The sequence below is a fragment of the Ochlerotatus camptorhynchus genome, unplaced genomic scaffold (assembly GCF_037179485.1).
Source record: "Ochlerotatus camptorhynchus isolate MF236.1 unplaced genomic scaffold, CSIRO-AGI_Acam_v1.1 ptg000118l, whole genome shotgun sequence".
NCBI lineage: Eukaryota > Metazoa > Arthropoda > Insecta > Diptera > Culicidae > Ochlerotatus > Ochlerotatus camptorhynchus.
In genome coordinates this window covers 90,004-103,806 of record NW_027040608.1, presented here as the reverse complement: position 1 = coordinate 103,806, position 13,803 = coordinate 90,004, and the positions used below count along the sequence as shown (strand labels likewise).

The 13,803-nt window shown below is 36.6% G+C and overlaps 1 protein-coding gene and 1 long non-coding RNA gene across 3 annotated transcripts in view; one reads left to right on the top strand and one right to left on the bottom strand.

Moving 5' to 3' along the window:
* pasi1 (pasiflora 1) overlaps positions 1-11,016 on the bottom strand; it is a 256,430-nt gene extending 245,414 nt beyond the window's left edge. The window contains exons 1-5 of one of the 2 annotated variants that reach the window (XM_065220195.1): positions 10,936-11,016; positions 10,606-10,732; positions 10,263-10,523; positions 10,153-10,203; positions 9,976-10,092 (exon numbers count right to left, since the gene is read on the bottom strand). In XM_065220195.1, coding sequence (XP_065076267.1) covers positions 10,009-10,092; positions 10,153-10,203; positions 10,263-10,523; positions 10,606-10,719 — 510 coding nt within the window. In that variant the 5' untranslated portion in view covers positions 10,720-10,732; positions 10,936-11,016 and the 3' untranslated portion in view covers positions 9,976-10,008. Of the gene's footprint in view, positions 1-9,622; positions 10,093-10,152; positions 10,204-10,262; positions 10,524-10,605; positions 10,733-10,935 lie in introns of those variants that run through there. The other variant, XM_065220194.1, reaches the window with a different exon arrangement.
* Positions 11,017-12,255: 1,239 nt separating this feature from the next.
* Positions 12,256-12,969, top strand: LOC135699834 (uncharacterized). The gene is made up of 3 exons (XR_010517532.1): positions 12,256-12,357; positions 12,502-12,576; positions 12,846-12,969. It is a non-coding gene; the product is annotated as an uncharacterized LOC135699834 (long non-coding RNA).
* Positions 12,970-13,803: the final 834 nt, after the last annotated feature.

Below are 13,803 nucleotides of genomic sequence, written 5' to 3'. Positions count from 1 at the left end.
CCGTGAATCACGAGAAAAGGTTTTCCGAAGTTTTGTTTGCACACACAAAAAATAAAAGTTTCCCGAATTTTTTGATATTAACTACGAAAATATTCACCGCATATGTTGTTCTTTTAGTTTAAAAGTTGATCTTTCACATTCTACTTGCTATTTTTTATAGTGTGATCTTTCAAAAGAAAAGTTGTTGTACTGTCAAAATAACCTCTGTATGTTTTCTTTCATCCGACAGTTTTGCGCCAAAATTAACTTTGTATGACATTTCTGTATTTGATTTGCTCCAAGCGGTATTATCATTGGATTAAAATCCGTTCAAGCTTGTCTTAATATATGATATCGGATGATGGAGTGATACTACCCGACTCTGTTCAAACATTTAACAGAGCTCTTAAGCAGGGGCAGTTAATAAGATTATAGTTAAATCAAGTGTTAAATGGAATCTGTACTTTATCCGAGTGTGCAGAAGTTGTCATTGCATCTCGTGAAATGGTGAAATATACCCAGCTGATCCGTTATATACGAACGCCCAACGTTGCCAAGGGACCAGGAGCCTATAATGTATCCGGATTCAACCATTACAGTAAGTGTTAAGACCTCTAAATCGAAATGAAAGTAAACACCACAGCACCAACCATACAAATATGCTTTCTGCTTTTAGGTCTGCACCGTGAGGATGACGATGCGAAGATGAGGAAACCCAAAGAATGAGCTCAGTTTTCACATCACCCGGGAATACTAATGAACATACCGTTTCCATAGTTTATTCCTAGTTAATGTCAAGGTAGGTTTCTGAACATTTTGATAGTACTAAAATACTAAATTCACTATAATTATTCACTTCCAGGTACGACGAATATAAGCATATTCAAAAAATAATATAGCACTGGCACTACGTATACGCTTGGAATATTCTATTTTGAAGGCGCAGATTGCTCCCCTTTGTACAACGCCCGGGCATCGTCATGTCGACCACCTGCTAGGATTTCCATAATGCACAGGTTCTCTCTACGGGAGTACTTTCTTGCTGTTCTGTTCCGACCAAAAAGGGTTTTCGGGATGACGACCGTCTTCGGTGCTTCCTCCTTCGTTTTTTGCTAACTAACCATGTCAAGAAAGTCAACCGTGCCGCTGCCGAGAACGACAGAAACTGATCAACTCAAATGTCGTGGATGACGGATATTAATTGGCCGGAGTGGAAATCCATTCCATTTCCAGAGATAATTCGCCGACGTTGACTCTCTGACTCTTAAGCTGGGTTTAGACTAGGCAAGTCAAATGATCAACTCAGTTGAATTCAATTGGTTTGAAAAGTTGAGCCTGGTTCAACTTTTTTCAATTCAAGTGAGTTGATCAAGTCAGTTGAATGGCATGGTTTACACGTTCAATTCGCGTTCAAGTCAGTTGAATTCAACTGACTTGATCAATTGACTTGCCCTGTCTAAACTTAGCTTTACTGGCAGACAGCTCTGGAGTAGCATCATAGCATAGCTACGATATAAAATGTAAAATAACAACTATTGATGTTAATAAACATGTTTATGGATCTGTTGTTAAAAACTTTCAAGAAATATTACTTAGCATACCATAGAGGTAACTCTAAGACTAGAAGGTCCCGAAATAACGTGCTCAACTTTTTGGCTCAGCTCTGGTACTCTCTTCGGTCCCAAGCTAATCGATTTACCCCTCGAAACATAGGAAAATCCACTAACCCCTCATTTTATCTGTCAAACTTTCATACACGGATAGAAATCTCCTTATACCTTTTGGCAAATTTATATTGCTGATTATTCATAAAATGTATAAGTCAACTAATCCAGCTTTCCATGATCGGTAATGGCGGCCTGTTTGTATGAATAAATGTATCCTTCACTGTGCTTTTTGACACTAACTGGAGGGCGTATGTTGTTCCATTTTCTTCTGTTCCTGGGAGAGGGAAAGGGAGGGGTCAAAATCCGAACATCCAGAAAGCACAGTGAAGAATACATTTATTCATACAAACAGGCCGCCATTACCGAGCATGGAAAGCTGGATAAGCAGACGCCTTGCAAAAAGTTAATGAAGCTCATGTGTCAAATGAAATGTATAAGCGGTCACACATATCTTTTATGCATTCTCATAGGACCTATGTGGTTTGTCTTATGGAATGTATAAGGTTGATGTTTTGGCAAAAATGTATAAGTGAAACACATGAATAAAATAATTGATTTTCGTTTCATGTAGCGATTCAAAACAAACTTTGTGTAGTACTAGAGCTTCGACTAGAATGGGGTACGTTAATCGTTTTCTTGGGACCAATAGGCTAGTCAAGTAGTTAGCCAATTTAAAATCGTTAGTTTCGGTTAGTTGATAATACTTTGCTTCAAGCGTGGTTAGCGATAGATCAGATGTATATGAATATTGTTTGATATATTTCATCGTGAAAAACTGGTGATATGTACACACTTAGTTTATTTCACCGAGGCCGGAAAAATAAATTGCCGAGAATCCAACAGCCGAAATTTCGTTAAAAATTTCGGTAAAAGCACAAACGAAGTGACAGACGACTAACTAACGAAGAAATCAATTAAAATAATGTGGTTCGCTGTAATAGAATTTTCTTAGAAGCTTGTGCCATCATGTTGCCATGTGGTACACTGAAAAATTGCAATAGCAGGTGCGTCACCAAAATTTTCGAGCCGCTCCGTCTGTCACTTCGTTTGTGGTAAAAGTATAGAATACCGAACGTTTGGTAATTATCAGTTTTATTCAACTGTCAAATTTTACCGAGAATATCGGTACTTGTATGCCGAGCGTTCAGCTTTTATTTTACCGAAAATAAACCATCACCGAACTTCAGTAAATGCTTTCGTAAACCAAAATTCGTAATTGTATATACCGATATTCAGTAAAAACATGTTTTCTAACGAGAAATCAGCAAAAATCGTATTTTACCGATTAAGTTCAGCAATCTATTTTACCGACCTAAAAATATAAGATTAAGTGTGTAATGGGTGGGAACTAATGGAAAATCATATAAGATTGCACTATGAGAAAATTCAGTAAAATATGATCAATATTGCTCATGATGAATATTGCTTTCATGATGAATATTGCTCACTAAAAGATTTTTTATAAGATAATTATGTTTATTTTATTGGAGTTGCTTTTACCGATTTTTGACGTTTGTTGATATGTCGCGTGTAAACAGACATGTAGAAACTACTGGACAGTCATTTAACTTTGCAGTATAGGAAAACATGTATATCTCATTGTAATAGCTTTCTTTGATTTTTGACTTTTAAAGATTGTAACACGGATACGAATTTTGTTCATTTAAATCAAAAATATAAATGTTTATACTCTAAACATATGAATTATTCAAAGTAAATTGAAAGGATGTTCAAAACTAAAATATATATGTTTGAATTAAATTCAAAAGCATGTTTATTTCAACAATATTTAAATATCAATTGTATTTGACAGCATCTGTCACTGACGTGTTTGTGTTCGACTAACAATGATTGGTTTCTGTACGTGGCGAATAAGAATGGAATCATTGTCCGTGGGACCTGGCCAAGCGGGAACGTTGGGCGATGATAAAGGCGCCGAAGACCAAGCAGAAAACGAGATCAAGAGCTGGACGGAGCGACACTGGAGCTGGTGAATCTTCACAGAATACTCGTTGTTACCGGGGGGTTTCCGGAAGATTACCCATCATTCGTGGTGAAGGACTGGTCTCTGGATGAAGGACTGATCCCCGAGCTGATCCCTGCATCCGGATCATAAGACGACAAAAATGCAAATATAAGCGCACGATTGGTGATTTAACCTAATCGAGCACTTTTATCTGTTTCATCCGAAAATAATTTATAATAATAAATAGAAAATCACGCTAAACATTAAGTACGTTTAATATAAACATCAAAATCATGTTTAAAAAAGAAATATTTATTTTTGATTATAAAGCTGTCAAAGTAAAAATATTCGCGTTTATTTACAACACGAATATTTTTAAAATAAACGTAGCATGACTTTTATTTTAAACATTGATGTCACATGACTTTAAACATAAAAAACGTTTGAAATCAATCTAATTTATTTTTGTGGCCAGAACAAACTGAGTTTATGCAACCGGTGAACACTCGTGTTTATTTCAGTTACCATGGAGACGTAATTTGTGATTAGCCCCGGTCCCTTTCAAATTGTATCATTATTTATGTATGTACCTTATATTTGAAATCAAGAGCAAATTTTCATTACGTCGAATGTAACAAAGGTAAACAAAGTCGAGCTATCAGTGTCAATCGATTCTCCTGCTATTACACTATATACTGTCCGAATATAGGATCAAATCACATTTTTAAATTTATTTGCCAGTCAAATTGCTTTTTGACGTAATCACCTTCCGATCAAAATAGTTTTCGATGTTACTTAAGTCACCCAATTTCTATGGAGATGCCGTTTGACTTAAGTAACAGCGCTGAGAAATCCGTGAAAAGTGTACGTTCGTCGTTTCGCTTTCTCATTATTAAAGTGAATAAATCGAACTGTTTGTTGCTAAGATGGTTTCGGTGGTCCTAAAATGATGAATGGGCTGCACGTAAGGAGACGTAATTGATAATTCTCCCGAATATCCTGGTAAATACACTTTGACTTAAGTAACAATAGGGGCCACCAAACGACGTATAATAACTTTTGACTCAAAAACCAGTATTTTTTAGCATGAAAGCTAGCGATTTGCATTTGTATGATTAAAACCCTGCTAAATATGTTAAACATTGCTATCACTATGAGATTATATGTGTTTACTTGGAAATAGGAATAACTTTTCGGTCATCAAAACAAAACTTTATTTTTCTCGGATTGGTGCGAATGTTACTTTCGACGTAATGAAAATTTGCTCTTGAAATGACGTTTCACATTCATCTAGTGATGGCCGATTTTCATTCGAATAATGGATTAATCGATTAACGAACCGAAAAGTAAAATATTTGTAATCGGTTATATCGTGCCGATATAAGCATTAACATCTCCAAAGGATCATCACCGATCGTTTCAAACATGTGCTGCACTCCTATTGGTTAAAAAATGGCAGCACAGCGAACAAAAAATAATCGATTAGTTGTTAATCGAGTAATTAAAAAATGGGACACCCTGATTTTGGTGTGCTTGTTTTGCTAAAAATGCGCGCAAAATTTCATCTCTACCGAGGGGGCAGCAAAACCATAAAATTACTTTGAATACGGGGGGTATTCATTGGATGAAAGGGACCGTGAAAGAGGACACTAAAATATAAAGTGTTTCTTCCGACAGTTTCATCTTAGTATTCATCTTTGGTTTATGTTTATATTTACCTCAAATATTTTTATTTCGATAATATTTTTTCTGCGTGAGTAGGGATGAGCCGCGCTACTTCGTCGTATCCTAAGAGGAAGAGGTGACAATTGGCTTCTTCCTCTTTTATTTCTATCTCTATCTCTATCTTTATCTATCTCTATCTCTATCTTACGCACATGAAATCGGCCAATCAGGAGCTGGTTCACGTTTGACAGAAAAGTGGTTCATTTTCGCCCCCGTATTGTCACCTCTTCTCTTAGGTCGTATCATGGCGCCTATTTCCGTTCTATGTGCTAAAACTATAATAGCAAAGCTTTTTCACTCATGTTTTCGCAAAAACATTTTTGCTTACAAGATTAATTACGATTGACACTGAAGCATTTGCGATAACCCGTAAAATGAGCGATTTTAGGGGTGTATGACGAAGAAAAGCTGAAATACGACGGACTAGCGCGAAGCCCTATCTAATGTCTGAAATTTAGAGATCTATAAGCCCCTAAATCTTGAAAGTTTATCTCAAGGTGAAATTGCGAAGTGTGATATGAATGAGGACTCTTTAAACAAACCTTTGCTTCTAACAATGTTACGGATTTCAAGTTTGTTTAAATTTTCCGCAAATTGTCAACGATTAAGGATCTTATTTAGCGGAATTTGGATTACAACATGATTTCAAAATCATATGATTAAAAGATTTCATAAACAACGCTGGTTTAATAACTCTTATTATAAAAAGACTGGCTGCTGAAGTTCATAGAAAGTCCCTAACGTTCGTAGAATTTCATGGGACTTCCCCGAAGTTCGAAGGACTTTTTTTAAGATCTTAAGACTTCCCTGAAGTTCGGAGTTTTTTGAAATTCATGGGAATTTCTTAAATATCGTAGAAGTACCACGAAGTTCGTAGAAATTCTCTGAAATTCGTAAGACTTCGTTCAAGTTCGACGAACTTTCTCGAAGATCTGAGGACTTCCCTGAAGTTTGAAGGACTTAACTGAATATATGAGGACCCTAAATTTAGAAGAGCTTTGCTGAAGTTCATAAGGCTTTAAATATCGAAGGGTTTTCCAAAAGTTTGTGGGTCTTTCATTAATTTCTTGGAAATTCCCTGAAGTTTGGAGAGCTCCCATGAGTTTCGTAGGACTACCTGTAGTTCAATCGACTTCTCGGAAGTTCTAGGTACTTTTTTGAGCTTGGAGATCTATGTTCAGAGGACTTTCCAAGAGTATTGAAGACTTCTCTGGAGCTCGGAAAAAATCCATAAGTGTCATAGGATTATCCTTAAGTTTTAAGCAATGCCTAAATGTCGTAGAAGTTACAATAAATCTGTAGAAAATTCTGTAAAATTCGTAGTTATTCCTCAAAGATTAAAGGACTTCCCTGAAGTTTGTAAGACTTCTCTGAAATTTGTAGAACTTCTCTGAAGGTTCGGAGAGATATCCTGACCGTCGTAGGTCATCACAGTAGTTCACAGGATTTTCCTGAAACTTGTAAGACTTTCCCGAATTTTGTAGAACTTGCATGAAGTTCGAAGGCCTTATCTGAAGTTTTAAGAAATAGAACTTTTTTATTGAACATGTTGAACAGGTACTTCAAAGTAGTTACGTGTCGGCACTGCTTAAGTCTGCTATCAATTAAGCACAAATCATACATGCAATTGATTCGAGAAAAAAAAAATAAAAATAAATACAAAATATATTTACTAAACTCTCAGGGTAAATTTTGTTCATCAATGTTTAGTTTTGTGAAAGATTTAGCTTGAACAAAATGGTTAGTTTTGACCTGATTATAAAAAGGAACTTTGACATACATAAAATTTAAAACCTATTTAAATTATACAAACAAGATTATATTTGTGGTGGACTTATGAAATTCCTGGTGTTTTCCCGGTTTTTCCTGGTGAAAATAAATTCCCGACTTTTTCCCGGTTTTCCTGGTTCACTTGCCACCCTGATACCTATATAACTGAGCTATGAATTTCAAACCTTGTAAGTTTGCCGTTACACATTTTACCGGAGGTTTCGTGTTCGGAGTGTTAAGGGCCCGTTGAAATATGTACATATTATATAACGCAAAATAGTAGATTTTTGAATACCCCACCCCTTCCTATCGCACTTTTACAATGCCTAATGGGTCCGTTCAAATGTTACGTAACGCAAAAAATGCCATTTTAACTACCCCCTAGAGAGAGAGACTAGACCCTCTCCGATACCGCCACATCCCACAATAACAATCGTAAAACAATATCGATCAACGTAATTCGAGCTGATGTATCAAATATTGATGTGATTGCAAAAAGTAGATATTGCGCATTTCACACCAAATTGGACTAATAAGCGCGTTTTCACTTATTAAAAAGTGTGATAAAATTGCAAGTTTACGTCTAATCGTCTTGGTGTCTTCAGTGCACTTATTCCTTATGATGCAAGCAATAAGTGCTCCCAAGACATCAAAACGATTTGATGGAAATGCGCACTTCTATCACACTTTTTGCATTTTTGGGACATTCCAGTTTCAGATGCAATCAGCAATACAATTAGAAATACTCAATAGAGTTCTCCAGATGCACAAAAGTGTGCGTGAGACCGCGCGCTACCTTTTTAAGTAGTTGTGCTATCGCGATATCTTTTTGGTGCTTCTTCTTCTTCATTTTTATATACACAGCAAAAAAAAATGTAATATCGATCAATGTAATTTAAGCTGATGTATGATATAATGATGTAATAGCAAAAAGCAGATACAATATTACATCAATGGATGCAATTTTGTTCGCAAAATCGATGTACATCGTACAACGTTATATTACAAAACCGATGGATTGACCTGGTTGCAGCAGTTTGGATGTAATATTCAACAACTTTTTTTTCTGTGTATGGATGTTAGATTTTAGTGTTCGTGAGATTGCGCTTGGAGATCTCTATGGGCGGAGAGAATGTTTCGAGCCAAATGAACTGTCAAAATCTGAGCCAATCGAACATTCCAATAATTATTAGATTTTTTTCCGAGGATTTCTTATTCTTACTACCTACATTAAATTTGTATTGCAATCAATCACCTTTATGTTTCGTGTACTTCTTCAACTAGTTTTTGTATTCAAAAACAATATTCTAACTCTATTGATTAATTGATCTTAGTTGATTAATTAATGGCAACAAAAAATGTGCGATGCGATACACTCAATTATTATTTTTCACGTAAATCGAATGTGAATAATGCTAGCTTCAAGCAAGGGCTGCAAGATAATTTAGGTACAAGGCTGCCGAATTGTATTTTGTTTTCTTCGCCCATCTCTCCCTCTGAGTATTTCTAGATATAATTGGCGTTGACGAGAGCTCTGTAGCTCTTTATTCATATGGAGAAATCTTATATGTAACTGTCAGTCTATGTGTGAAATATGGCGGACTTTTTCTTATTCTTTCACTCCAACGCAAAACCTCATAAGGAACTGTCAAAATGAGTGTGAATAAACGTCACTTCGGGACTGGTGTCAAGGCGAATATTACCACTCTACCATCCGGATTACCGTTTTCTTCTGTATTTATTTATTAGGGTTCTCTTTATCAGTGGTGGCACGAGTACTGGTGATTAACATTTAATACTTTTCGCAATTACCATAGTGAAGACACACAAAAGCAAACTGCCAAGCAACCAAAATGTCGCGTCATTTCTAAACTGGTTTCTTCCAGCGACAGAACATTTTCACACAAGCAGACAAGACAAGCTTCACCATAAATAAATAAATAAATAAAAAATGTTCTCGAAAGCAACCCAACTGGAACAAGAAGAAGAGGCGCTCAGCGGGCAAGGTGGATCGACCAAGTAGAAAGCGACCTGCGAACCCTTTGCAGGACAGCACAGGATATCAAGGCCTTAGCCTGATTGATATCAATAAGTTAAGATGCTTGTAAATTGATTAGTTTCTTTTGTTTGCTGTCGTAGCTTTATCCCCGCTAATCCGACAAATTTGTGGTTGAATTGGCAGAGTTGACCCGATAATCCGACTGTCAAGTTCATACAATCCAATGTAACCAACGTAACAATTTAAAATAGCTCCATTAGAGACCGTGTGTTGTCGCATTATCGAGAAGTCGGATGAACGAAAGCCGAATTAGCGGGGGGATACTGTACACAAATGAGCAAGCTACTGTTGTGGCTAGTTTCTTTGGAAATTGTTTTGAATATGGTCTTCCTTTGCTGAAGCCGTTCCCTACCCTATGCCGTGATTTAATCTAACCTTTTTATACAGGGAAAGTTTATGGAAAAAATAAAAAAAAACCTTAGTTGTTTATGTAAATATTTTTTGTAAATTTTATCAAGGACGGTATAAGTTATAGTTCAGTTCAATGTATGGAGTGCACATTTTTTTTACGTTAAAATGCTTCTGAACATTCATCTCTGTGAATGATTTAAAAAAGTGGAGGTATAGATATTATATCTTAATACATTATACCAACACGAGTTTGTGTTGCTTTTAATACTAATACCATCAAACAATAAAAAAAAAACTGTTGGAATGGTTCAAAGGCACTTTAAAGTCAAGTTGTAAGACATAATGACAAATATTTACGGCCCTATTCTTACGCATAATTTTGAGAGGCAGAGGCCCGAGGCAGATCTTTTGGGAACTGGTGTATCATGTCGCAGAACAGTGCATCTGATTGGTTCTACGAATGCTCCACAGTTTGCGGTTGCTTCCTAGGATTAAGGCATCAAAAGTTCAATATTTGGTGATTGCATTTCCACGAATATTTGATACTGAGAATAAACGCACATCCAGCAGTAAATCTATTAAAAAAAGAAACAACGAATTATCTCATTTTACAATAGTAACAATACTACACTTACATTGTATGCCATCCAAACCCATAAAATCAAGCTGGACAATGTTTGTTGAAGCTGTAAAAGGTTTCAGTCAGATTAGAGAACAAAACTTTAAATGTAAATTTGTTTCTTACATATATGTAGTAGCCTCCGATTAACCAAAGCCCAAATACGAACTGAAAGAGAATGGCCACTCCGAACAACGCCAACCAGGGTAACATCCACCCACGAGTTGTAGTTTTCAGTGAATAGCAGATTCCAAAGGCCGACAGGATCAGCAAAATAAAGTAAGCAATGAAGAATCCTCCTACGATCTGCATCGAGTCGCGAATGTCTGTTTCAAACAGTGGCGAATACAGTTGGGATGAATCACCTCCAGCGAGCATATATCCGGTCTGAAATCGATCGAACGATATCCATCATAATGTCCAAATTAAAGCGATCATCTGAATGCGTAAAACCAAGCATATTACTAACCATTGTTATAAGAACAATACATATCGCTACCGTGTATGCTGCAATAGCATAGCTTCCAGTTTTTACAGAGTTCGACCAAATGCAGGGAGACCAGCACGATTCCAGCCAAACCATCTTGTTTAGATATCTGAAAATGCAAGCAAATTGAAGATTTTAAAACGGGACCGAATAGCCAATTAAGTGACCGTCGACATAATCATAACGCGCTACGTGACGTGATCCGGAGGCACGCCCTTTTAAAACTCCATTAGGAAACTTTCTTCTTGAACGAATTTTGGCCGCAGAGCACTTAAATGTTTGCTTCAAAGTTAATGATAAAGAACGAATTACCTGTCACAATAGAACTTTTCTACAGAATTATGGAATGATTTGATGAACACCTGAGCACCAAACAAGTTAATCAACGAAAAATAAACAACTTTTACTCCCGCGACCAATCACCAATCTCGATCTATGTCGACTTTCAAACTATCGTACACGGTCGTTCAAACTCACTCAGAGAGAGAGTAACTTCTACTTAAAGCCTAAGAGGAAGAGGAGACAACGGAGACAACAGTTTGTTGTAAAAGTTGAAACGTGAGAATTTTTACAACAGGGAATCAATTTCCTTGTATTTCGACAGGCGACAGCGTCGCCCGAAAAAAAAATAACAACAAAAATACATTAAAAAACAATGTAACAATAAGACGAACATTATTGTCTTAACAATGATTTATATTGTTACGTCTACAATAAATTTACCTTGATTTATGATGTACAAAACAATAAATTTCATGGTATATGGAAAATTTACAATAAAAAAGGGGGGTTAGATTTCGAAACATTGGAGAGACTTACGGATAAGTCTATACAGTTTTATCCAATGTGGTATTATAATATCTCCTGTTATAGTTTTTTTTTTCGCTACAAATGCATTTATTCTCAATGTAAATATTAGAAAGTTTTTTTTATATCAATGAGGACCAGCATCCTCCATTTGAGGAAATGGGTATTTTTTTACCCATTTTACGAAAAACACAATTCAAGAAGATGGGTAAAAAACACCCATTTATTGACAGATCCCCCATTTACCCATTAATGAGCAAACCATAGTTTACCAATTAAATGAGGAGGGGCACTTTTAGCGGAAATGGGTATTTTTATACCCATTAATGGGTTTTCGCGAAACACCGTGCAGGGAATCAATTTCCTTGTATTTCGACAGGCGACTGCGTCGCCCATAGTGAAAAATAGTTTTTGCACAGTCGTTTCCACCAGAGGAGAAAAACACATCACAGATAAAAACCAACAGGCTTAGTGATGAAAGTATAAAAACCAGCATAGTTTTTATGAGGCAGCTCAATTTCAGTAAAACATGCTTTGGTGAAACATGTATTTAAACAAACTTTGATAGAGTCATGGGGGCTCGAGCACTCCTGCACGCTAAGATAAGATTACCTAAAAATAGGTTTTAATTTTACCTAAAATTAGGTATTGCTAATAAAACCTAGAATATACGTAAAATTTACCGATAAATAACATTACTTTTTACTAATATGCGTTTTCAAATATTTACTTTATTTTTTACCTAAAATTGGGTTAAAATTTTGTCACTGTGCAACGAGCAGCAACGCTGATGACAAGTGCTTGTTTATTTATTTATTTCGTCAATTAAGATGACGACAAGTGCTTGTGCTTGTGGAAAGTGAATTTTTTCTAGAAAACCGAAATTTAAATAATTGAATTTCACTTCAAGGACGACTAATACGAAGGGTGAGTATAATTGCCTATTAATAATCCTTAACAAATAAATATAAAAATTGGCTGGTGAAGCAAACAAAAATTAACCTCACTTATGTGTTCGTATGCAAACCCGTCGTCAAATACTGATTTTTTATAAATATTTCCTAATTCTAGCTATCAGTGGCCAATCCCATCGCAACATCCTGCAGGCATCCGTCCTGCAGCAATCCTTCCGGAACGGTGACCCCGGTGAGTAAATGAATTCAAGATAAAATATTGAAAAGACCTTATCAGCGTTTGTAAACAAAACATCTTGCGGCCTTTTCTCATGGATCGGAGCTCACCCGTGCAAAACTGTGAAAGCTTCCCTATCTGATAGCAGTGTTGGTATGCGTAGGTGAGGTCTGATTCACGAAAAAAGGTCGCAAGATGTTTTGTTTACAAAAGCTGATGTCTTTGAATTACAAACCGGATCAAACAAAATCACACCGATTTATTGTTTGTTTTGCGTATTCTAGGTACCAGCATCCCCCAGGTATCCCTCCCGTCCATCTAGCAGGCATCTCCACTGCTTCCTCGCCATTCGCCAATCGGAAGGGTGAGTAACATAATTAAAATAACACGGCACGAGCAATTGACGTTTTGATCAAATCATTCACCGTGCTTCAGTGTTTGAAGTTTTCACTGTTCACTGAATAATTCACGTGTATTTTCGTAACCGTTGGACTCCCATGTGTCAGTAAACTAAACTGATTTCCTTGTATCGGCGAGACGACGAATCATGGCACATAAAGAATAAGAGAAAAATAAATCTTGCTTCATCGATGATCAAATACGTTCACACAAACGATTTACTACTGACGGTATCATCGAAAGAATCTTTATATTCGTGTGTACCATTCGGCATGGATTGTGTGCGTTTGTTTCTGTTCATGATACATCTGCGTATCGCAGTATAACACTGGCGAATGGTTCATATTCAGCAACATGTAATGACACTGAATATGGATGGTCAAAAGCTGTTGCATAAAGTGAACATTAACTTTTCTCATTGAATTACGTGGGTTATTGGGGGAGATTTTGTATTACCAGGTTCCTAATTTTGCGTATATATTCTTAGTAAATATAACCATTGAAATACTTTATTCCTGAAAACTTTTTCAGAGGATTTCCAACAAAACATAATGCCTAGTACCCCCCATGTTCTTGGCTGGATTTTCTTAATCGGTCGGGATGTTAAGGCGTCGTCCACTGTCCATGGTGTGGCATGTGCTAGCATGTCAAAACATGCACACGAGTGGGTACCTCGATTAATGTCAGACACCCACTGCCCCACTACTGTGGCGGCGATGTGGCATGTCAAAACATTATGCTGAAACTTTGCATGTGGCGAACGTAAACATGATGTTAGTCAAGGTGTTTTCTGATATGGCGGCGGCGGAGTGGCATCTGCTAGCATGGTAAAAAAGCTTGTCG